The sequence below is a fragment of the Eptesicus fuscus genome, chromosome 11 (assembly GCF_027574615.1).
Source record: "Eptesicus fuscus isolate TK198812 chromosome 11, DD_ASM_mEF_20220401, whole genome shotgun sequence".
Taxonomy (NCBI): domain Eukaryota; kingdom Metazoa; phylum Chordata; class Mammalia; order Chiroptera; family Vespertilionidae; genus Eptesicus; species Eptesicus fuscus.
In genome coordinates this window covers 76,005,320-76,031,928 of record NC_072483.1, presented here as the reverse complement: position 1 = coordinate 76,031,928, position 26,609 = coordinate 76,005,320, and the positions used below count along the sequence as shown (strand labels likewise).

Sequence of the window (26,609 nt, the reverse complement as noted above, 5' to 3'; positions counted from 1 at the left end):
TAGGGGGAGGAGAGGAAGGTTTCAAGTCTTGTAACTCCTAGAATTAAACAAAACCCACAAATTTCTCAGGGAGAGATGCCCCTATATCTCTCCAAATTTCTCTATCTTTAGGGTTGCTATTAATCTTTGCTCAGAAAGCATTGACCATGTAGACAAATGACGATATCCTGGAACACTGCACATGAGAAGGGAGAATGGTAAAGGGTGAGGTCAGATAGCCAGACAGGAGACCAACAGTATAGAGCCTTTGGAGCTAAGTAAAGAGTTTAGAATTTATTCTGAGTGCAATGGCAATTGTTTGGATGGCTATAAGCTGGATCTTGGCATGATCTGATTCAAGTTTCATTGATCAGTCTGGTGGCCGTGAGAGAAATGGATGAGGAGTGGGGTGAGAGGAGGAGCAAGTAGATCGATAAGGATGCTCCTGCTGTCACCATGCACTGGAGTGGTAATGATGGAGAGTGACAGAAGTGAGCACAGCAGTGCTACATATTTCAGAAAGAGCTGTATACTGGATGAGGAGTCAGCTGGAGGTGAGAGAAGAAGGAGAGGTATTCTAGTTCTCAGGTCTTTGATTGCCTAAGTTTTTTGTTTGAACAACTGTGATGCCATTTACTCAGTGGGAATGATTTGGCAAAGATCAAGTAGGCAACTGGGAAGCAGTGAGTTAAAAAGTCTGCTTTAGCATATTATGTCTGACAGGCTATCTCAGACAGGTTCCCAGCAGGGAGCAGATGACACCTGGGGAAAACTCCAGTTGAATGTTATTGAAATGTGAGCAGGGTTAAGGGACCAAATGGACGGCACTCAATGGCTAGCAACCCTGGGAAGCCAGCACTACTTCTAGGTCTGAAGGGGCAGGAGGAGAAGAGCATTATTGGACACACATGGGCTGTGGCCATGGGAGAGGACCTCACAGCAGGAGTGTGGAATTAGGAAGAAGATAGGGTCACTGACAAAAATCACAGCTGAAGCAGTGGTTGCTTATCTGTCCTCTCTTTCTGCTTGTCGACACCCTGCTGGTGCTTTCTTCTGGCTGAGTCCAATCAGCCCAAGTGCCCAAGTGATGGGGTTAGTAGACAGAGGGCCACGAAGCAGGGCAGTACCACATAGGGGATGACTGAGGGACAAACAGAAGAAACAGCACTGATGCCTCTGAGACCCCTTCCTTTCAAGACAGCTAAAGGCAGAGATGTTGATTTGGAAGTGATCAGCATTTTCAATGGTTGTGAGCTAATATTTGTCAAGCTCTTACTTTGTCTAAGCACTCTACTCTCATTTAATTTTCGAAACAAAACCATAGGTTAAATATTACCCCATTGGACACGGGTAGTGGTATTTAACATTTGGGTTTGTTTCTAGAATTAATGAGGAAACTAAAGCACAGGGGAGTGAAGTGATTTGTTTAAAGTTACATGGCTATTAAGAAGCAGTTCAAGAATTACGTCCCAGATGTTTCGATCCCCAGGGCCAATGATAGAAACTATTATGCGATCCATGCACATGGGTTCTCTGGAGCAATGACGTGTTAGGCCACATGATTTTTTTTAATACAACTCTTCCCTCTTTTTCACTGCTTTGAAATGAAACAATTCTGACAAGATTTCATCAAAGAAGTTATTCTAAGCGTTAGTGTCCCGGTTTGGGTATTGCTTTTGATTAAGGCTATGTGCAGACTACATATTAGTAACCCACATATTCCCTCTACCACCAAAAGAGCACATTCACTTTTATCTTGGGAACAAAGCTGGAGAGAAAAAGCTTTTTTAACTTTTCTTAATTCATGAAACATTTATCTTCTAGTCAGGTTTTGTTATAGCAGCACAAATGTGGTCCGTCAGCATTTCCATTATTCCCTCATATTTCCAGGGCTTTTCAAGAGTGCCTTAGAGATTCCATTCCGAATTAAAACTTGGCCTTCAGGATTTGCGTCAGAAACCTCCATTTTCCTTACTAATTAATCAAATAGTTTAGAGGTTTGCAATTTAGAAGGGGGCCAAATGTAAAACTTTTATTAATGCAAAAATATTTTGAGGCAAATTTGATAATTTAAGTATATTTTTAAATATTAACACTCTACAAGCGTAATGTGATATGACTATATGATACTAGTTCTCAAAAACAACCATAAAAGTTCCTAAAATAATAATATATGAAAGCTAATTATAATAATTTATACTTCACCTTTTTGGCTTTGCAATTAATTTATTTCTATTTTAGAAATTTGGATGCTTTGAAGTTCTCAGCATAATTAATGTTATAACAATATTAAGACATTGAAGCAAGATGACATGGGCAGGGGGGATTCTGAGAGAGTGTCAGTGTTCAGTATATTTTTAAGAAATTTAAATTCATATGGGTAGTTTTGCAGTCTGTGCAAAGGGATTAATAGCGTGTCCAAAATCTGTAAAAATATCTGAAATTTAATTATTTTAAAGCAATGGTGAGTGCTGTTTAGAGCTTAGTAGTTAAAGCCTTTCCCACTTTGCCTAATTCCAAGTATTCTATGAATGTCGGATAACAGTGAGGGGCATGATGGTGACCACTATCTTTAATATCTCTTTTTGTAGTCTTTTCTGTAATCTCTCTTCCAGCCTCCCATGGCAGAGGACTAAGTAAGTACAAGGTAGTGAAAGAGAGTTGATGAAGCCTTCTGAGCAAACCTACTCTTCTGACTGCCTTCTCTCTAGCCACATTGGCTCCTTGCTGTTCTAGAAACACTCCAGGTGAACTCTCAGCTGGAGACATTCGCTCTAGCCTTTCCTTCTTTCAGGAATGCTTTCTCCACATGTCTGCTTGGTTAACTCCCTTACTGACTTTAGGCTTTCAAACCTTACTTTCTGAGTGGGGTCAAACCACATTACTCTACTTGATAACTTGATTTGCCCTTTGCCCTTCAATCCCCAAACTCATGATACCCCTTCCCTTGCCCGACTTTCCTTATTTTTATAATACTTATCTTCTGACATACTGTATACCTCTTAAAAATATTCATTCCCTCCCTTTCCCCCAGAAGGTCAATGGGGACAAGGTTCTTTGTTTTATTCATTGATGTATCCTAAGTATCTAGAATTGTCTCTGATGTGTTAAACGCTGAAAAATAACTTGTTGAATGAATATTATATTATTGGATTAAATCTTAATTTTATACCATAATAAAAATCTATCAACCATATTCCAGGTGTATTATTTTCTGGTTCTTCTACAGAATTTGGATTGTTTCCCTCAGATAGTTAAGAATGCCCTTTGAACATTGGTGTAAAAGTGAAGCCATCCCTCTCCCATTAAAATCCCCTTTGTAATATGTTATGGGTCAATTTTCCTGGAATCATTTAAACTGAAGCTTAGACATTTTTGTAGTTAATTTTAGCTTTGTTTAGAAAACATGATCTGAATGGGTACATGTGAAGTATGGTTTTCACAAAACAAATGCTTATTTTGTATTAAAAATATTACTGTGCATGTGTTATAACATTTTTATACTTGTAATGATACAATGCCAAACTTTGAAAATTCTGAAATTAAAAAAAAATCTTATAGCTAAAAACAAAAAAGAGAAAGGACTCCATACCTTCAGCAGTGGTAGAAATCATGGGTTTCACTAGTCAGCCCCATGGCGTGAAAACTGTACTAATGGCATAATGGTGTCATTTGGTGAGATTTCACCACCAGTTCAAGGATATAAAAGCAAGGACACAAGAATTTCAGTGTAGGTACCAACCCTGGTGGCACACTCATCAGCACAGCACTGATTCTGAATGGTAGCTGATATCAAAAGCTAACATTTTCTATCATGAGACTATATTAATTTTATTATTGGACTAAAACATTGCTTGAAAACAAATACAATTAAGTATCCTTCAATTTATTTTTACACATTGAATGGAATTTATTGGACTTTATTTCTGCTTTGTCTTCCTAGGGCAAATGTGAGCAGTCACTTTATGGTCACATGCATTCCATCAATGATGCCACCTTCACTCCTAAGGTGAGTTCAGTTCTCCCAATAATTTTTTTAACTCTTCACATATATAAATTCATTTTAATAAAACAAAATCCTAGTGGTAAATGTAGGTTAACAGGGTGAGTAGGAGAACACATTTGGGAATTAATTATGACAATGGAAAAAACATGTAGGTGGTATAGGGTTGCAGAAGTTTAGAACACAAAAACATACAATATATAATGGTAGGAACAATGAGGAGCTCACCTATTGAACGTAACTCTAATGAAGTACATTTTTGAAAGCTTCTTTTCTAATTTTGGTGTCAATAAAGTGTGATATAGACTTGTCAATATTAATGCAGAATCATAAAATAACAAAAATGCTTGAAAGGAAACCCAAGAATAAACACTGTTAAGTAAATAGGGACTTCCTTCTGGTTAGAACACAGAAACCTTGAATGGACAAATGGACAGCTTTTGAATTTTTCATTGAAAGGCCTTAAATATTTCTCTTTCCATATAAACTGATGGCATCTCAAATACGTTTTTCTGAAGCTTGAGATATTTAGATATCAGGATGATGTTTCCAATGATGAAAATCGTTAAAAACATTGCTTTGCGTTGCTGAGCTAATTGCTGTTATCCTTAAAAGGGTTCAAATAGTAATCATGGAAGGATGATTTAAGTTTGTTCCGTCTCAGATGGAAGTGATTTGAGACAATAGATGACCTCTCAAGTCCTTTCAAACTCTATGATTTAATTATATGTAACATTTTAATTTGTCTCCAAGTTCCCAGTAGAATGTGAATCTTAATTCCATATCCCTCTTCCAATTAGCTAAAAAAGAGATCTGGTAGATTCCCTACATCTAATTTCAAAATGACAGCATTGTCAAAATTCTGTTACTATTGTGCTGTTATTATTCTTTTAGAAAGAGAAAAAATGCAAACTAGAATTTTTTTTCTACTAAAGGAAGGTTGTTTGCTCCACCTGAATTATGCCGATGTCACTGTCAACCCTGGAATGTTAATAATGAGCTCAACTACAATTATATTTCAATAAAGGAATTTCCATTTGATTGACTCTGTTGAGCCAACATATTATGGATTAGTTCTAGATACCAAGCAAAATTTTATTTCTAGCATATTATAAAGCCGTTTAAGCAATATGGACCCATATAATGTGGATATTTATGCCAAAAATCTATTAAGTGGCTTGCAACTTTATGTACCCTAGGAAAATTAAATGGAAGCTAAAATGAAGTAAACTAATATTTTGTAAGTTAGACATTTTATTTGGTAAGCAATATTGTAGCTGAAAAAGACACACCATTTAACATACTAAATAGTAAAATTTAATAAATATGGAAATAGCCAAATCAGATTTATTGAATCAGCAATCAAGGAAGACATACATTAATTATACATATTTCAAAGCCAAAATGATGAATATGAGGTCCAGTGTCCAGTGTCACAATGGCTAGCCTGGTTTTGTTTACTCACTTTGTTCACACCAAAATGCCTGTCACTACGCAGTTGCAAATCAACATACCAGGACTTCACTGAATTGTTCCATCAACTTATTTCTTCTTTGCTGTAACATTTAATACCTATTAAGGAAATAATATTTTATGATGATAACTGACACTCCTAAATGAAGTTTACACTCACTATGCCAATTGATTTGAAAGCTGTTTTGTTGCACACACCTGCTGAGAAATTGTCAAGGGATCAGGAGACAGCAGTTACTGAGAGAGCAAAAAGACTTTTAGAGATTGCTCAAGGACATGGCATTGTGACACATTTCACTTTCAAACAAACTATCAGACAAAGGTGTGATAATAAATGCATTATAAGGTACATATATAGCAGGCAGCAATCTGAATTACTTAGTATTAGACTTACAAATTGTTTGGTGCCTTTGGGATATGCAATTAGGTTACATTAGTGTAAAATGCATTCAGCTATTTATATAAGCACAATTTTAGGAAAATTCTACAATTTTAGATTTGTAAGCAGAAATCACAAATGTAAAATTCAGTGTTACCTAGCTAGCAACCAAGAATCACAGAAACAAATAAATAATATACAGTATGTATATATGGTTCGGAAAAGCTATGTAAATTTAAATTTTATGTTATATGGTATTAGGGCTCTGATGTCTTTATTTCTTACCAATATTTCTAATGGAAGTAGATATTTATGTAAAACCTCTTTTTAAAGTAACCGGTTAATGTCTGTCCATGGGCTATGGTAAAAATTAATTGGTTAATCTTTTCCTGCTCCCCAACCCCATTCCTCTGAAATACATCAGTCTGTTGTATGCTTTAATATCTTTGTTCCTCAGTTTATTTTGTTCATTAGATATTACATGTAAGTGACATCATGTGATACTAGTCTTTCTCCGACTGGCTTATTCCATTTAGCATAATTCTCTCCATTCTTTAATAAAAAAACAGAATCCATCAGAGAAGAAATTTCATATCTTCCTACTACTATGTTAAGTAAGAAAAGATGTTATTATATTTTACTGGAGCTAAAAATGGATATAAGCCTCAGTCGGAATATTTTGTCATTTTTACATTTAGAATATACCATTTAATAATTAGGCAGTTAAGAGCTTTACATTTTATCTGAGATAGGTTAATTGCTTCTTCTAAGTTGGTCGAATATGGACATAAATGAATTAACTCATATTATATTTTCTTTAACTCACAGACAAATAAGTACCTGCAATTAATTGCCTACCTAGAAAAGTTATCCTCACAGCATTTTAGGAGAGGAAACTCAATTTCTGATTTTTTTTTTAGTTGTGTTTGTTATTCAATCTCAAACAGAAAGTACTTAGCATGTCTCTCTGGCTACTTTACATAAAGCAATATAAATAACATTTAGGTCATGCAGGTATTGATCCTCTAAAGGACAAATGATGTCAGGCAGTACTTATACACCAAAAACATTTCAATTTTGTTTATTTCTTCAGCAATCCAACTTGATGCCAACTACTATTTAGCCTGGCCGATATTGATATTTCATGTCAGTTTTATTCATTATTGCAACTAGATATTGCATAAGTCAAAACTTTTAGATATAGGGTAAAAAACACCAAAGTAGGTTATATTTGAGAAAATTGGAAACAACAACAGAATAAAAAGTTAAGGGATTTGTAACATGCTAATTTTATTTTATAAAATATTTGAATTATTTCAATGTTCCTACATATCTAAAAAATCAATTTTATGTCTTTTAAACTAATCTCATACTATAATATCCTTTAACTAATCACTTATGAAATAACCTTGCCTTAAAATAATAAAATAATTTCTGATTGAAAATTTAAAGAAAAGAAAAAAAAAGAATTTGTACAAATATAAAATACAAGTTAATTAGAAATTCCTTTTAGATATAATAAATTGATCGAGGTTTTTACCCTTTATTTCTACTTTGTTTTATTCTTAAAATTTAACAATGGAAATGACAAAGAATAATAGATTTAAGATTATATCACCTACCCCCAATGTTTAAATTTAGAAATTTATGCAGTTGGATAAAGATGAATTCAATCATGTGTAATTTTCTTGATGGTTCCATGAAAATTAGAAGTAACATGATGATGTCATATATCTTCATATTTCTTCTTTTACTATAAAATTAATAATTTGTTTTTCTATATATACATATTTTGAATGATAATATTTTTGGCATATATGAAAAATTCAGCATGGCTTTTAACTTAGCATCTCTTTACTGAGCACTTTCCATGTTTCAAGCACAGCTCTAAATATTGAGGGTGCAGCAATGAACAATACCAACTCCTGTCCTTATGAACTTAATATTTTGCTCAGAACCAAAGAAAATAAGTAAACAAATGAATAGTCTCAAGAATAATAAATGTTATCTAACCAGAATAAATTTGGGTGAAAAGAGCAATGAGGTGAGAGTTGGGACTTATAATAGAACTAGAGGCCCGTTGCATGAAAATTCATGCACTGGAGAGGGCATCTCTCAGCCTGGCCTGCCCCCTCTCACAGTCTGGGAGCCCTCAGGGGTGGGAGGCTACCCAGCAATCAGGGGAAGATGATGCCCCATCACACCTCTGCTGCTGCCACTGCCTGCAGCGCAAGCCTTGGCCGGCCCTGATTACTTGAGCCTTGGGCAGCCCTGGGCGGCTGGGCAGCTGCCATCCAAGGCTTGCCTGTGCCTTGGGTTGGCCCTGAGGGGACTGGGGTACTCTGGAGATAGGCGTGCCATGCACCTGCTGCTCCGGCGGGGCTGAGGGGACTGGACACCACCATCTTGTGGCTGTGGATGCCACCATATTTGAGGGCGGGGCAGTAATTAGCATATTCCCTCCTTATTGGCTGTGGGTGCCACCATCTCTGCAATGGCATGAGGGTCAATTAGCATATTCCCTCTTTATTAGATAGGATGGTCAGGGAGGTTCTCTGAGAGAATTCCATTCAAGAAAACCCTACAGTGATTTTTTAAAAATACATTTTTATTGATTTCAGAGAGGCAGGGAGAGGGAGAGAAAGATATAGAAACATCAATAATGAGAGAGAACCATCAAGTGGCTGCCTCCTGCAAGCCCCCTACTGGGGATCGAGCCCACAACCCAGACATGTGCCCTTGACTGAAATCGAACCCAGGACCCTTCAGTCCGCAGGCCAACACTCTAGCCACTAAGCCAAACCAGGTAGGCCCCCTGCAGTGATCTTAAGGAAAAATTCAAATAGAGGCAGCCGCAAAGACCAAGCTCCTGAGGTGGTAGAAGTGTGGCGTGATGAGTCACAGAACGAAGGGAGAAAGCCGGTGATTAAGCAGGTGAAGTATTTTACCTGTAAGAGATAACTATTAACCTAAATTGTTACTGGTTAAAATGTGGGATGTTTGAAGCCATGTTAGCATAATCCTAAGCATTATCTTTGGCTTCAAAAATGTTTATATGTAAAAAGAAAATGTCCCACTATGGGCAATATAGTAAATTCTTTGGCTGAGTAATACCTTCTTTTGTTTTCTTACCCCATAGCTGTTGGCATAATTCTTGGTACAGAGGTAATCAATAAATAGTTATTGATAAGGAAATATCAAAAATTTACTGCTGATTAAAACCCAAGGGGAATTTAAAAGAGTACATAGTTAAGACAACACTTGCTATGACAGGAATACATTTATTTTATGCTATATTGATCTTAAAATATTATTTCCAAATTTAATACACTTTGCTGACTTCCCATGTTTATTCTGAGCATAGTACTGCCAAAAATAGTTCAAAATATATTTATTACTTTTATAAAAATATGATATCACTGCTCAGAAAATTTGCCCATTTAAGCAAGGGGTCTTCCAATACAACTGTCTCATTTAAACAGTTTTCCAAGGACAAAAATGTTCTAAATAATATCACAATATCAATATAAAATTATACATTTTCTCTAGTCATGATTAATTATAGTCAATCTAAACTTGCATGTGATTGAAAATGTTTGAAATACTATAGGTATAACAGCCTGAGTTTTTAAAGAGATTGTTTTACTTATAGATAAAATGTCTAATGTACCATCCATTATCTCTGAATCACATAATTACAGCACAAAGAATTGTCACACCAATTTACTCAAAAACATAATTACAAGATAACTTGATTATCTCCGTTAATGTAATTTTCCCCACTTAATTGCGTGTTCGTGGGTGAATGTGACCCTGTGAATCATACTTCAAGAAGTGGCTGCTGGTTAACGTGAATACCACAGGCAGAGCGGAAGAATCTGCCCCCCTCTTCAGAAATGTCATTTGTGTACACAGCGTGGCCCTACAGGGAAGATGCTTTCAGAGTTCCCTCTCCCCACACATGGTCTAGAATTTCTGCTGGCAGATTTCACAGTGGTCTTAGGGCCCAGCATGTCCATCACCACCATGCTCCGCCTCTCACTCCACCTCAGTTCAGCAGCTGTTTTAAAAAACGCCAGTTTTCCAACTAAGGAAATATAAGCTGCTATGTTTAGATTGCATTCAGAGACCAAATTTTATTCTATTTTTCCTAAAGTATTCAAGTTTAAATACTCATTTTTTTTAATAGTTTGCAAATACTCCTTGACTTGTACAGGGTGGTTGGGAAGCAAAAGATCCCTTTGTTTCTAACTTATATGCTGGTTGCATCTACATTTTGCTCCACCTCAACATAAGAAAATTAAGACCACAAAGATGGGGCTTAATATGGGAATTGAAAAAAGGCATTCAAAATTTCTCTCTTCTTAGGCCGAGGGGTAGAATTTTTTCTTTAAAATAGTTGTTTTTCAGTTTACATATTCAAATACAAAATTACAAAAGAAACCAAATCATTAAATTATAGATGGCTTTGCTATTACGATGGGTTTTTCATATCTAAAAATAGTAAAAATAGACTGTGCCTTTGTGGGTTTGTAACTTTTCTTTCTCCATCCTGTGGATAAAGTTTCATATCTTCAAGAAAATATTGTTTAGTAAAAAAAAAAAAAAATAGTTTCTAAAAAAATTCTGTGCCAGCAGAAGCACAGCCTAAAGCAATAGTTCTTAGAAAGGCTATGAATTTTAGTGAAATATATATAGCTTAACCTCTAACCCATTTTTATGAATCAAACTATAGATTTTTAGAATATGTTATCTAATCACATCCATATAGCTACAGCCAAATATAGCTTATCATCATAAACTTGAACCTCAGTAGTTTAAACATTATGGTGATACAAACCAATGCATAAATTATCATTTTTATGTATATAGAACTGCCCTGATTTTATGCCACTGCACTTACGTACATATTAAAAGAAAATAAATTTATTGCAGTTTATCCCAGCAATGTTATTACAGTACACACTATATTAATCAATAATAATTGGCCACTTTAAAAGAGACTTCTGCCAAATAGAGTAATCCTTAGGTTGCTATCATAATAAATAAAACAGATTTAACAGAATTTGTGTGGGTCTACATATAATATAGCCTGCAATGATTAAGGAGCAGAAGGACAAAAGGGAAAAGGGACTGCAATGAAGAAGTCATTAAGGTGCTGTTGCTATCTTTGCTAGACGGTTTGTTTTATTTCACCGTGAAGAGGTAAAATACATACATATATATATTGAAAGCTCTAGCTAAGCACTTTAGAAATGATCATTTTGAAATTACTGGAAATATGAATTTGCATCCTGTTCCTAGTAAGCACTTTAGGAACTTTAGAAATGATTATTTTGAAATTATTGGAAATATGTATTTGTACCCTATTCCTAGTAAGTACTCTATAAATAATTTGTGGGACTGATGTAGGTAAATAATAATAATAATAAAATAATAATAATAATAATAATAAAAGAATCATAACTTTTTCCAACCAGGAAAGAAACAGATCTGACTAGATATTTTGGGGTGTGTACCTACGTAAGCAGCTCACATGGACATTCAGGTTCTGAGCCTCTCACTGGCCTCTGGTTACTGTGAGAAGACTAGTACTTCTCTAATTTGCATCCCCTGCCTTGCCCCCTTCATTGCTCTGGGAATATAAAAGGACTGCTTTTCTCCCCTGATAAAGGACAACAGATTAATGAATTTATGTGCCTGTATCATTAAAATTGTCATCCCTGGCATACTACTAAAATGCGGGAGCAATTGCACCTAGCTTTCACTCTCCAGGAGGTCCTGTGATCTCCAGTTTTTTAATGTAAATTAATGCAAAAGCTGCTCCAACAGTATCACATACTATTCACTTCAAACTCCAAACAGAATGTTCTCTTACTTGATTTGGTCAGTGGAAAGAGCAGAGAAGCAGTGAGCTGAGCTCAAGTTAACCAACAGAATAGTGGTCCCACCAGGGATGACGGGTTTGGGGAAGAAAACACTCTGTGTGTTGAAGAGGAGATTTCACCTACATCTACTTTATTCTTATCTATGTATGTAAAAGTCTAAGTTACAGAACGACCAGTCACTGACCACCAGGGACAGACACTCAACACACAGGATCAGGCTCCCTCCTGTCTGGATCAGGCCTGCAGGGATTGAGCCGTAACCAGCTATCCAACATCCCCCGAGGAGTCCCGGATTGTGAGAGAGCACAGGCCAGGCCTAGGGACCCCACCGGTGCATGAATCCTAGTGTATAAATAATTATAAAATGTAGTTGTAGGACAATACACTTCATTTCACTAGGAGGTTTATAAATTACTTTGAGCAAGATGACTCTATCATTCATTAAGGTCTAGGATCACGTCTTATTCTTTTCTGTCCTGCATCTTTCCTGTCCTCTCTCCCTCTCTCCCCGTCCCCACACTCCATCACCTGGTGCTAGGCCACTCTAACAGGGAATGCTTGCCTGGTCAATAGTTAATAAATGACAGATGATTCTATCAGAGTCCTTAAAAAAAAGAAGTGTCGTCGTCTTTTTTTGTTTGTTTATTTTTTTATTTGCTAATCCTCACCTGAGGATATTTTTCCATTGATTTTTAGAGAGAGTTGAAGGGAACGGGGAAAAACAGAAACATCCATGTGAGAGAGAGACATGGATTGGTTGCCTCCTGTATGTGCCCCCGACCAGGGCTGGGGATCGAGCCTGCATGTTCAATTTGTTCTTTGCTAGCACATATTTGTCGATGTTTTGTTAAAGTACTGGTAGTTCTTTCAGGGTGTTCTGCCTTCATAACAGAATATGTGCTTGAAGCGCCTAAGTACTATTTCATTGGATTCCATTCCCCAAAGCATCTAAGTCAAGGCATGCAAAATATTTTTCTCCTTAAGAGCTTAAAAGCTTGGACACTTAATTCAGTTTGGCTGGGTTTGAATCCTGGGTCTGTTTACTAACACAATGACTTTGGGCAAGCTTTATAACATTGCAAGTCTTTTATTTCTCATCTGAATAATAGGGCCATATAATTTAACTTTAAAGATGAAGGATTAAATGAGATAATAAATATAAATCCCTTTGCACAAGTTATTGTGATTATGTAGCAAAGTGTTGCATATTATAGATGATAAGTAACTATTTTTGAGATGTCAAGCTTCCATATACCTGGGACATGATTGGTGATATAAATTATTAATGCCTATTAGATTGACAATAGCATAGGAAAGAATTATGTACTGACATCAGCAACCTCATCTACATCTTTCCAATGCTTTATATTCCCTTCTTCTTTAGCCTTAAACTTGAGCATTCCCAAATTTTACTTTCTATTTCCATTCTAATTCCATATTTCTTTGCCTTATTTGTGCCATTAGAGTACTGAGGAAAGGGTGTAATGAGCTAATCTTTAACACTGCACAGGGCTGTCCTAAGAGACACACTAATGTATCAGTATACTAAAAATGTTTGAAATACTAATTTTTCTGCTAATGAGCCTAAACATTTTACCATAGTTATACCTTAATACCAAGTTGCAGGTCATTACCTTCACATATTGAAAGCAGCTGATGTTTTAGGGCTTAATGTTCCTGCCATTTGCTTGATGAACCCTCTTTCTTGCCCATTTTACATAGTAGAATTTTAAGTTATAAAATTAATACTTGACAGGTATTGTGTATGATGTTTTGATTTATTTATTTATTTATTTATTTATTTATTTATTTATTTAAAATGTTTTCTGATGATAACAATTACTATATGCTAACTCCATTAAATTTGAATTTTAAAAATGCTAAGAGGAACAAATAAAATAAAAATGATTTATCCTACCACCTAAAGATAATCATTTCTGATTTAGTTCCCACAACTCTGATTTTCAACATATGCTTATGTGTGTATCAGAAAATATAAACAATTGTGTTTGCTGCTTTCTTCATTGAATTGCATATGTATGTTTTCCCTTGCATTAACAATTTTTGGAAATGCCATTATAATAGTTAAAATAATAATGTTTTTTATTTTTTTAATTATATTTTTTTATTGATTTCAGAGAGGAAGGGAGAGGGAAAGAGAGATAGAAACATTGAATCATTGATCACCTGCCTCCTGAATGCCCCACTCTAGAGATCTAGCCCGCAACCTGGGCATGTGTCCTGACTGGGAATCAAACCATGACCTCCTGGTTCATAGGTGGACGCTCAACCACTGAGTCATGCTGGCCAGACTAAATAATAGTTTTGTTATGTAATATTACAGTTTTAAATATGTATGTATTTATGCATGCATGTCTATTTATCTATCTAGGCAACCATTGAAAATCATTTTCTTACATTTCTACTGCTTCATGTTATAAATAATATTGTGAGAACCATCTTTTTGACACGTATTGATCTAAGTTATTGACTTATTTAAATGTATCCTAAAGGGGAAATATATTCAATGTATGTAAACATTTGTGATATATTATGGTATGTTTTTCAAGAAATAGAATATTATTGTTAAAATCACAGACTCTGAAGTCAACCAGACCTATGCTTGAATTCTCTCCCCAATTCATTCTCTCTGGGTGATTTTAGGAAAGTCACTTGACCTCTTTAAACCTCATTTTTCTCATCTGTAAAATGGGATTATTGCACCTAATAAAATATCTCTAAAAAACATTTTATTTGAAGTCTATCTTTCTTCATTTAGGTTTAGCACATAACTATAGCTAGCCATTGTTTTTCTTACCTAAACAAGTTTTAGATAAGAAATTTGTTTTTCTCCAGGGAGTCCCTTTCCTACATCTCTCCTCTCCACCTCTAGATCCCACAAACTCCCACTATGTTGTTCAGATGGGCAATATTCTAGTATCTTCTAGTGCCCTATGGAAGGAGATTTATTAGCAGAAGGGCTTCCATTTTGCATGAGGGAGGAAGAGGGACATTGTGTCTTGAGGATATTCCAAGTTTTGGGTTCTATATTGTCTAGCTCTTGATTACTTTCTAAGTGATTCAGAACTATCATGGTTAGAACTAATATTTACTCTGAGAATGTTATGGAAGGACTTGGACTAAAGTAAAACTAGATAAGCTCCATTGAGGCATTCATCATTTATTGGTTTCACCAATATTTTTTGATATCTACACGGCCATAGGCACTGCCTCTGCCTCATTGGCTAACTGGAAATGCAGCTAAGTTGTTCCTTCACTACAAAATATCTATTGGTTATCAAATATGAACACAAACTTATTTCTATCACTTAATAAGTTATTATATTTATTTTACCTACTGTATACTTTGCCATGGCTAAATGGTGTTATTCTGGCTAAATGGTGTTATTCAAAATGGTCTAAAACAATATATATTCTTTTATTAATAAGCATTTAGCACGGCACTTGATTCATTTAAAACACTTAATAAGTAATATTATCAAATACTTTAACATTGGTCATTTGACAACAGTTAAAGTAAAATGTAAAAATGTTAAAAGTATTTAAATACTTATTTTCACACCAAGAGTGATTGAAATATTTATATTTATAAGTGTAGTTCCTCAAATTGTAATGTTCAATGGTATATAGCACACTTTAAGATTATCTTTAGTTTATAGCACCCAGAAAAGAAAAGTCAATCAAGTCCATAACCTGCCTTTTATGTAAACTGCTTCTAAATTAAATGTATTCTGTTCTTTGAATTGAAAAAAATAATTTTCCCTTCTGAAAAATCTTTAAAAGCCTTCATATCTGGAAAGATTTTTTTTCTAAATTCTAACATTAGTATTTCTTATAATCCTGAGAACTTTCCTTCTGAAAATTAAATTCACTGATTCTTTACAATTCTTACATTACATGTTTACATATCTGAAAACATTCCAAGTTCTCCACATTCCTTTAAAGTAATAAAAAAGATTAAACATCCTATTTATGAAACTGGGGACAAGGTTGTTGTATTGCTTCACTTGTGATTACAATCATAGAATTTTATTTTATTTTATTTTTTTAATATATTTTATTGATTTTTTACAGGGAGGAAGAGAGAGGGATAGAGAGTTAGAAACATTGATGAGAGAGAAACATTGATCAGCTGCCTCCTGCACACTCCCTACTGGGTATGTGCCCACAACCAAGGTACATGCCCTTGACCAGAATTGAACCTGGGGACCCTTGAGTCCGCAAGCCGATGCTCTATCCACTGAGCCAAACCGGTTAGGGCACAATCATAGACTTTTAAAACTAATGGCATTTGTTGCATTTCTGGTATGTTTAGGGAAAAGCAGAGTCCACTTGGAATGTAACATAAGCACATTTTTAAGAAAAAGGATAGAAATCAAGTAGTAAATGAGAAAAATTATGTGAGCTAACTAAAAATGGTAAGAAGGAGAATTGTATAATAATCAAGTTATTATCTTTAACATTTTAGAATATTTAGGAAAAAAATTAGTATACTTTTTACTTGACATTAAAAAAGTAAGCCAAAGCTGAAAGAGATACTGTATATTGAATGGCAAACAGTATACTGACATCATAAACATTATTTATAGGCCTGATGTGGCCAATACTCATATTTAATTGCTGAGTAGAGAGAATTTAGATGGCAGAATGATGAGAATGAGTATATATTATGAATTGCTGGAGAACAGAAACCCCTGTTACTCATCACTATATCCTGGTCCCTGACAGGAAGTAGATGCTCAATAAATATCTGAGAGGCCAGCATGAGGAGTGAATAAACCTTAAGCTTGGACCTGGTGCATCCATGCTGGTGCTTCTACATTGGGAAAACACCCATTCCTGTTTCCATAACACTTGAATGCATTCACCCTTCCTTTTGTTTTTCACCTCCTTTATCCAATTACCTTCACCCTTATCCTAACGCATATAACCCAAAAGCCCCAAATGTGTCTAGTAATTTTGTCTAAATGACCACAACAGACAACTGTTTCCTTGTCATCAGTTTCACCTGGCCCTAGTGATTCTACCTTCAGTGATTAAAAACTCTTCTTTCGTTGCATTTGTTTTCCTAGCTCTGTTTTTTCACTCTACTTGAGATATTAAAGTATTAGTACTAATTACAGCATATAAAGTAAGGTGCCCCCCTTTTAGTACAATGTTTTCATGTATATAGTTTTTAGGTGTAGATCACATATATGACACAGGGTATGGCAAAAGTAGGTTTACAGTTGTGAGTTCATGAAACACAGAGTTTATTCTTGTGTTATTATTTATTAATTGTATTATTTTCCATACAAATAACTGTAAATCTACTTTTTAACCCCACCCAACATGATATGTGTAAATGTCCATAAACTACATGGGTGTGTGTATTTTTGCTTTACTACATCTTCTGATATAATTAAATTAATCAAAATGAATGATTTCCTAAAACATAATATTCCAAAATGCATTATATAATTTTATATAGTACTTAAATTACTACTTTATAGCAATTATGTTTCAGACAAAGGTATAATGAATAACTTTTAGTTTAGAGGAATGTATTCTTGTGGACTTAATAAAATTATAACACGTATCTCTTTTGTGTGTGAGTTACTAAATATTTTTATATATATGTAAATGCATTTCTTTCTTTTTATATTCTTTAAAGGGTCACATGATAGCATCCTGCGATTCCTGTGGGGTCACAAAACTATGGGACTTTCGGAAACTCTTACCAATTGTGTCTATTGATGTAGGTCCAAGTCCTGGCAATGAGGTGAAATTTGATTCATCAGGTAGGATTTTGTTTAGTACTTGTGACCAGTCTAACAACTGTTTCTACTTTAGTGGTTTTTTTGGTGTTTTCTCCTATGTAAACTTCTGTTCTTACTGTTATATTAGAATATATTGTGTTATATTTCATTACATTTTGTATCATATGTCAGATTATGAAAATATATCTATCTTATATGTGAAGGAAGGACAATAGAGGAGGTAAGTGTGTGTAAATGTATATAACACAAGTTCCTAGCAGCACCATGTAAAACCTTGGAGCCTATATCCCTTAAAGTCACCATCCAAGGTAAGTAAATTGTTTTTTTTTCTGAAGGAAAAATGGCAGAGAGTAAAGAAGAACAAAAGGTTGGCAAGAAAAAATGGAAACATTTTAATGGAATAATTTAAATTTGCCAAATTACCCCAGATTCTTTAGATTTTACAATTTATTTATAATATATGTATATTCATCTTATTGTTGTAATTATATGCTCTATGCAATTATTTGATTGTGTTTATCCTTGCTGATGATAAATAGTATAACAACTGATATGAACACACATTAGTATCAGTCGTCTATTTAGAAGGTTAAAATTGCAGTTATATTTTTATTTTTAATTGTGGCCTTTTCTAAGTAAAAATGTATATATGTTATTGGATAATATAACTTTTCTTTGCTAGTGTGATACGTGTTTTAAATTTTTTTAAGTTTTGAGAATTTTTAAAATATTTGATAGTAATTGTGGTAGATAGACAAAGTTATAGATATAACTATTTTAGATGAAGAAATATATATATAATGTTTCATTTAAAAATAGTCCATATTAATTCTGTGGTCCAGAAAGTTTGTAGTAATTATAGAGATTTACAACAATTGTGTGTTTGTGAGACTGGTTTCATGATATTTCCATCACACAGCTGAGATTTAGAATACAGTAAGTTTGCCTTCTTAAAAAACATTAAGCTGTGTTCCTGTTACATATTAGTATATGAACCATGCTAATAAGAATGGCTTCTTTAAACATGTTTTAGACATTAAGACATTTATGGTCCACTCGAATTCAAAAATATTTTTTAAAATTCTATACAGAATAATAAAATATATCCAACTATGAGAATTTCATTTTATAATGTGACAGCCTATTGATTTAAATTTATATTTTCAATAGACAAATTTTACCTTGACATCATAGTGCTAAAGGGGTTTTAATTTGGTTTTCACAAACATTTCACATCCTTAAATCCCTTTGTATTATTTGAGCTAGCATCTAAGTATTTATGTTCTTGAATTTTGAACCCTAAAATTTCAAAACTTTTAGTAATACTTTATAATAATATAAATTAAAGGTGTTTTGAAATGCTGTGCAATCAATAATAGATATATATTTTACTTTCATTATTAAAAATGTCTCCACTTGCTTTTTACTGTCTTTGTCATACAGCCTGAAATTTCTTCTCTATACTTAGTCAGGTAAACCTGATTTTAAATAAATATAATACCAATCTTATTATACAACAATATCATCTTAAAGTCTTTATAAAAACAAACCTATTTTTCTCTCCATGACTGTTATATTCTTGGTAGTTCACTAATATTAAAGTATGAGGATCAGGGGCAGAACAATAAGAAACTTAAAAGTCAAAGAGTTTAAACAGGGACCCTATTAATGAAACCACTTCATCAGTTTGAGGACATAAATTTCTCTTTTAAAGTAAATTTCTTGGAGTAACATTGGTTAATAACATTATATAGCTTTCAAGTGTACAAATCTATGATACATGATGTGTATGTTGCATTGTGTGCCCACCACACAAAGTAAAATCATCTTCCATCACCACATATTTGGCCCTGTTTACCCTTTGCTACCCAATCTACCCCTTTCCCTCTGTTGTCTGTGTCTATGAATTTCAATTTTATATCCCACTTATGAGTGAAATCATATGGTTATTAGCTTTTTTCTGACTGACTTATTTCACTTAACATAATATTGTCAAGCTCCATCCATGTTATCACAAATGGCAATATTTCATCTTTTCTTATGGCTGAGTAGTATTCCATTGTACATATGTATCACATCTTTTTTATCCAATCATCTATTGAAGGACACTTTGGTTGTTTCCATGTCTTGGTCATTGTGAATTGTGCTGCAATAAGTGCAGGGGTACATAATCAAAACATTGAATACTTGAGGGCATATAATTTCAACTTAACCTTCCATCCCTTTGACCATTTCTTTAAGAAACATACTATAACCTCATCAGACAAAAAAAAAAAAAAAAAAGAAAAGAAACATACTATAATTAACTTTAATTCTGTTTGAAAAAATTAATGTCATGAGCCTTTTTCTCATTTAATAATGAGAATTTGTGCTTCTGTCACAGACATTTAAATGATAGAGATTTTTAAAAGGTTGAAATTATCAAATGTTGAAGGAACAAAGGAGAGCAAACACAAGCTCTAATGAGGGCTTGAACAGAGACCTGAAAATCACAGTCAAACACCAGAAATTATGTTCATCTTTAGGAAGTAAAGAAGTGTAAGTCAAGAGCAGAACGAAATCAAAATATGGATAGGAACGCATAGATCTCTTCTAATCTGCATTTATTCAGGAAAAATATTTATGTGAAAGAGTACAACAAAATTATATTGAAAATATTTGGACTATGAGGATAAGATCATATCTAATTTAATAAGCTCAAAATATACTTCTATTTGACATACTTTTATTTACAATCATTTTTCATAAATGCAGGAATAATTAACACTGTTGACAATAATTAACATTTATTGAGGACTCACATTAGTTGTGTCAACTCATGTTTCCAGGTTAAAATTCTGACAGAATTAAATTGTGCTGTTATACACATCTAGGACATTATTTGTCACAACTTTACTCTGAGACAGATTCTGGTCTGCTGCTTCGGCTATGCCCTTCAACCTGAGAAAAAGTCATTTAAAACATACATGTAATGTCATCATCTATATAAACGATCTAATAAAGAGGGAATATGCTAATTGACCCTCACACCATCGCAAAGATGGTGGTGCCCACAGCCAATAAGGAGGGAATATGCTAATTGACTGCCATGCCCTCAAAGATGGTGGCGTCCACAGCCACAAGATGGTGGTGCCCAGTTCCCTCAGCCCCGCTGGGGCGGCAGGCAAGCGGCAAAGCCAGGCCCACCCCAGGCAGGCCTGGCCACTCTGTGTGCCTGCCTCCAGAGTTCCCCAGTCCCCTCAGCTCCCCAGGGCTGGCCCGTGGCACAGGCAAGCCTTGGATGGTGGCTGCCCAGCTGATGCTTGAGGTGCAGGCAACCCTCAGATGTTGGCTGCTCAGCTGCCCAGGGCCAGCCCAAGGTGCAGGCAAGCCTCAGATAGTGGCTGCCCAGCCGCCCAGGGCCGCCCAAGGCTCAGGTAACCAGGGCCAGCCGAGGCTTGTGCTGCCAGCAGTGGCAGCAACAGAGGTGTGATGGGGCGTCACCTTCCCCTGATTGCCAGGTTGCCTCCTGCCACTGAGGGCTCCCGGACTGTGAGAGAGGGCAGGCAGGGCTGAGGGACCCCCCCCCTCCAGTGCATGAATTTTCATGCACGGGGCCTCTAGTTTATATATTTATAAACACATAAGCCACCAGATGACTGGACGACTGGAGGACCGGCTGGTAGCAATGATGCACACTGACCACCAGGGGGCAGACGCTCAATGCAGGAGCTGCCTCCTGGTGGTCAGTGCGCTCCCACAGTGGGAGTGCCACTCAGCTGACAGATGGGCACCAGTACTGCGCTGACAGCTGGCTAGGGTAGCTGCAGCTGTGGGAGCCTCTCCGGAGGACACTCCCCCTGCGTGGCAGCAGCGTAGTGGGGCCGGGATGAGCAGGAGTGACGAGGCACACAGCCTGGGCTTGGACTCCTCTCCAGCCACCTGCTGCTTCGTGCACTACTTCTCACTGTGCAGGATCGTCAGACTGTGGGCTGGAGCCCAACAAGCTGGCAGGTAAGGACGGGCTTTGCCAGCACGGAGGTCCACTGATCCCTGCAGGCCAGGCCAAGGGACCCCACTGATGCCCAAATCCGTGCACCGGGCCTCTAGTAATATCATAAAATACATATGGAAATATGGATAGCATTATTAGGTACATAATATCAGGAATGTAAGTTGTTCAAAATTCTAAATTAATATCAGATAAACAAAAATTTCAATCATTTTTTATGTTTCTGGATCAATTTAATTGAAAAGCATCTTGAGATTATGAGGTGTTCTGTTTAAAAGAGCTGCTTCCACCACCCCAGCTGGTATTGCTTAGTGGTTAGAGCATCGGCCTGCAGTCCCAGGTTCCTTTCCAGTCAAGGGTAAATCCCTAGTGTGGGGCATGCAAAAGGCAGCCAATCAATGATTCTCTCTCATCATTAATTTTTCTATCTCTCTCTCCCTCTACTTTCTCTCTGAAATCAATAAAAATATATATTAAAGAATAACCAGTAAAAAAATAAAAAATGAAAAAAGAACTTGTATGCATGCATATAAGCCTAACCAATGGACACAGACAACAGGGGGGTGAGGGCATGAGTTGGAGGGATGGGGGGAGGGGGGTAATGGGAGAATAAGGACACATATGTAACACCTTAATCAATAAAGAAATAAAAAGATAAATAAAAGGGGAAAAAAGGAACTACTTCCATATCAATGACTTATCTTTATAAATAAGGGGTTACTTGTCACTGCACATTCAACACAGTATAGAAATAAATTGGGGTAGAGATCATTAAAAGGCTGAAACTGTTATCCATAACATTTGACTTCAAATTTTTATGTATATCAAAATTGACTCATGATTTTTTAAGCACATAAGTAATTTTTTTCATTTTGAATTTATAAAAGTAAATATGTACTAATAAAAATACTACTTTATCTTTTAAATTTGTTATTTCTCATAGTGTATCATTTTAAAAATGTATCTTTGATAAAAATATTAGAAAACCAGTGATATAGTAAAAGAATATATATTGTAATTCCAAGCCTTAGGTCTTCAGCATCTCTTAGATCATAAGCAAATTAGTTAATGTCTCTGAACTAAGATTCTCCATGGAGGAGATCATTTTTTATAGTGTTCTGATGTGTTTCGAAGGGATAATGTATATCCTATAATGTGGAAATCCTAGTACAATCACCTTCCATGTTATTTCTAGCTAGGGAGGGATCTTAGAAAGTCATTCCAATCATTTCATGGATGATAAAAATGTATGTATATTTTGTCGTACAAATAAGATGCCTAAGGTTGTGTGATAGTGTAGGAAGTTTCTAATGAAATTATAAAACACTAATGAATAGATATTAAAACAAACCTCATTTTCATGTAATAGTAAAAATAATTTAAATGGTTAACTAAGAGGTAAGGTTGCATGTAACAGTACATATACAATATATTAAAACCAAAAGGTTTAAAGACATATGAATCACTGTCTAGAGATTAGCTTTTCTGTTAGTGTAAGAAATCTGCTTCTCACACATTTAGAAGTGGAGTTGCATATGGCATAGCATTATTTACATAATGTTATATTTGCAAATACATTGCTTGTGACAAACAGATTATCAGTGTTTACAGATATATACATATATTAGTACATATTTACAACTTGTATATTTGTAAAAGGATAAGTGTTCCTTTCTCATTAAACAGAGAGCCTCCTGGTAATATAATGCTACACATTTCTGCAAATATTCACTATCTAAACAATATCTCTCACTTGGCATATTCAAATGCCATATGTTTTATCATTCAACAATTTATTACAATTTCAGAAAATGTTAAATGGAATTGTGTGAAGTAATAAAAATGAACTGTGAGAATTTATACTTACACTTCTACATTTCTCACTGCCTCATGTTTATGTAGTTTAGCAACACATGCATTTGTCTCCTCTGTCAAAGATAATTTCGGTACGTTTGCAAAGTCACATCCCTAGACAATGCAGGAACTAAAGTTTGAGCCAGATGAGGACTTTCAGTGGAAAGCTTATTAGAATCAGATCATCAAAAGGGGCAAGGTTTCCTACTACTTGAGAAAAACCTAAATATTCTCCACAAGCAAAACCACAATAAAAATTATGAAATGGGGGGAGGGGTGGCCCCATTGGAAAATATGAAAAGTATATGACCCCTCCATAATTTTTCAAAATATAGTAACATCCTCCCAAAATTGTTGGTTCAAAATGAATTTATTGTTTTGTGTTTTGTTAGTAAAGGCTACTTACTGTTCATCCTTGTGTGTTTAAAAGGCAGATTGTAAATTCTTTCTGATGGACACACTGCACCTTAACGGGAAAAGTACTCATTTAGAAATTAGAGAAGCCCTGGTTTTGAATTTTGTCTCTAATACTTATTAGCTGAATGGACTTGGTGAAATTTCTAAACATTTCTGAGCCTCAGTTCCTTGAATGTGGAATAAGCAAAACCTATTAGGATTTCCACTTCCAAGATAAAATAACAGGGACCAGATTTACCCCACTACTTGAAACAACTAAAAAGGAAAAACAGATAAAATATATGAAATGTTTTGGGTTTTTTTCAGACATCAAATATTGGGCAATGAAAAACAGTGGTACCTGAGAGAGGGGAGTCAGTGAGAGGAGCCCTACGAAAGCCCCAGAATACTGCTTTGAGAGTTTCTAGGTCACAGCTCAGGATGGAAACCCTGCGGTCTCTCAGAGTTGAGGAGACAGAGGGGGCAGCCCTGGGCAGCCAGAAAGCCAGAGTTTGCAGGGCAGAGGACAGAACAGAAGAGAGCAGCACAGAGAGAGAGAGAGAACTCTGGAAATTTGCAGAACGTCTGCTCCAGTCTTTAGCTGAATAGAAATCAGTATCTGCTAAGATAAGGCCAGGGAAAATTCTGTCTGGAATTAAAAGGAAACTTCCCCAGAGCTCACAGAAGCCTAGGAATGGTTTTTATCCCTACCAACCAGAGTGGGGGAAAAAATCTTGCCATTCAAAAGGACAGTAGGTTAAACACACACACACACACACACACACACACACACACACACACAAACAAACAAACAAACAAAAAAGGACAGTAGGTAGAGAAAAGATTGCCAAGCTCTAGCCCATGGGCCAGCCTGACCTGTGTTCAGATAGAGTTTTAATGGAACACAGCCACACCCACTCATTTGCATAGATTCTAAGCCTGGTTTCACACCACAGCAGCAGAACTGGGTATTTGCAACAGAGACCATATGGCCTGTGAAGCCTAAAATACTTAACATCTGACTTTACAGGAAAATAATTGCAGAAGTAGAGTTACTTCAGTAGTGAGGCAACCTCAGCCCACCACGCTCTGGACTAGTCCTCTTCACTAATGTCCATGGAGCTATCTAGTTGGCTCATGTAAAAACCCATTTAATCTTCCCTCCAGCTCAGTGAGATTGTTAGTTTTTCCCCTTTTTACAGAGAAGGAAACTGGGACAAAAAGATAAAACAGCAAGCACAGAGACACCTGGCTGATCAAATGTGATGTCAGAGTTCAGAGCCGTCTAAGTCCAGAGAGAATTTAAACATCATGTTATTCTGCCTCTCGTTTTACTAATAGTATTCAGTTTCATATTGATTTATGGTCTATTAGGAGAAGTGACCCATTTTCTATGAATATTGAAATAATCCCATTAATGACCACTTGACAGTGTTTGACTCAGTGCTGAGACACAGAATCCTGTCACTAGTTGTCAATTTGTTGTCTCTGAAAGAAGAAAGGAAAAGAGAATACCCCTACTATTATCTGTCAGGTTTTTGATGTGTCTTATGCACAAGGGGGTATTCTAGATGCCTGTACATTCCTAATGGGATTTGAGACTCCAACCCTACACCTCAGTATGAATTATGTGAGCACCTGCAGGACCTTTATTTCTGCCATTTATTTTAAGTCCCAGCCTGATTAGAAACTGAAATAAGAATAGAAGGAAGCAAGCTAACCTCTTTTATCATCTAAGGCATATGGCAGAGCCAATCTAAGTTTCTCCTCCTAAAAGCAAGTCCTTTCTACCACATCAATTTCCTAAGAAAGAAAGCCACAAGGAGGGAGGCTAAAATATAAGGGAAAAGGTGACCAGATGACCCTGCTCAATTATTTATAGTCCCATTATTTATCCCTCCTCTTGAGTGGCCCTATTGTGTATGCGAAACCGTTTTGTCCTCGAGTAGAATATGGGCCTCTCTGGTACTGGAGAAAGGAACTGGAAAACTAAAGGAAATCAGATTGTGGACCCCAGTCTATGACTAATACCTGGAATGAAGTAAATTATACTCTAGATTCTAAAAGCTGGGCAAGGTGCTTTCCCTTCTAATCATCACAGAACTATGAGTTTTGTTCCATTTCTCCCATTCTAAAGAGTTTTGAGAGCTTTAGTTACACATGTATATTAATAAATACACACATGTGTAGTCTTTGCAGGCCTGAGTTGCATTTCATTTAATCCTTAACTCTAGAAAATTATAAAGGAAAATTTTTAGAGATTCACAGGGATTATTTTATACCTTATCTTTAAAAAAGACAAACAGCCGAAACCGGTTTGGCTCAGTGGATAGAGCGTCAGCCTGCGGACTCAAGGGTCCCGGGTTCGATTCCGGTCAAGGGCATGTACCTTGGTTGCGGGCACATCCCCAGTGGGGGGCGTGCAAGAGGCAGCTGATCGATGTTTCTCTCTCATCGATGTTTCTAACTCTCTATCCCTCTCTCTTCCTCTCTGTGAAAAATCAATTAAATAAAAAATAAAAAAAAGACAAACAAAAAAACAGCTATATTTTAAAATTTGGTTTTGTCATGTTAAGCCCTGTGTTAGAAGCAATTTTATTTACCTGATGACAAGTATGAAAAATAGTATTGTACTAATAGGAGGGACACCTTGAAAAGTTTAAAGGCATATTAACCAAAGATATATTAATTCAGGGATAATATTCATAGTTGTATAAAGTATTATGACTATAAACCAATTTTGATTGTTTACTAGTATTGTTCATTCTGAATGGTTCTTGACAATGCAATATCAGTTGTTAAGTATTTAGACAATTATTCCAGCAATGGTTCATCAATTCTGAGAACTGAAATATATTTGAATTGC

General features: G+C 35.6%; 1 protein-coding gene across 1 annotated transcript in view; it reads left to right on the top strand.

Moving 5' to 3' along the window:
- Nucleotides 1-26,609, top strand: part of SPAG16 (sperm associated antigen 16) — a 659,304-nt gene that overhangs the window by 441,690 nt on the left and 191,005 nt on the right. The window contains exons 14-15 of the mRNA XM_008145284.3: nt 3,923-3,988; nt 17,397-17,523. Of these exons, the coding sequence (XP_008143506.2) occupies nt 3,923-3,988; nt 17,397-17,523 (193 nt within the window). The remainder of the gene's footprint in view (nt 1-3,922; nt 3,989-17,396; nt 17,524-26,609) is intronic.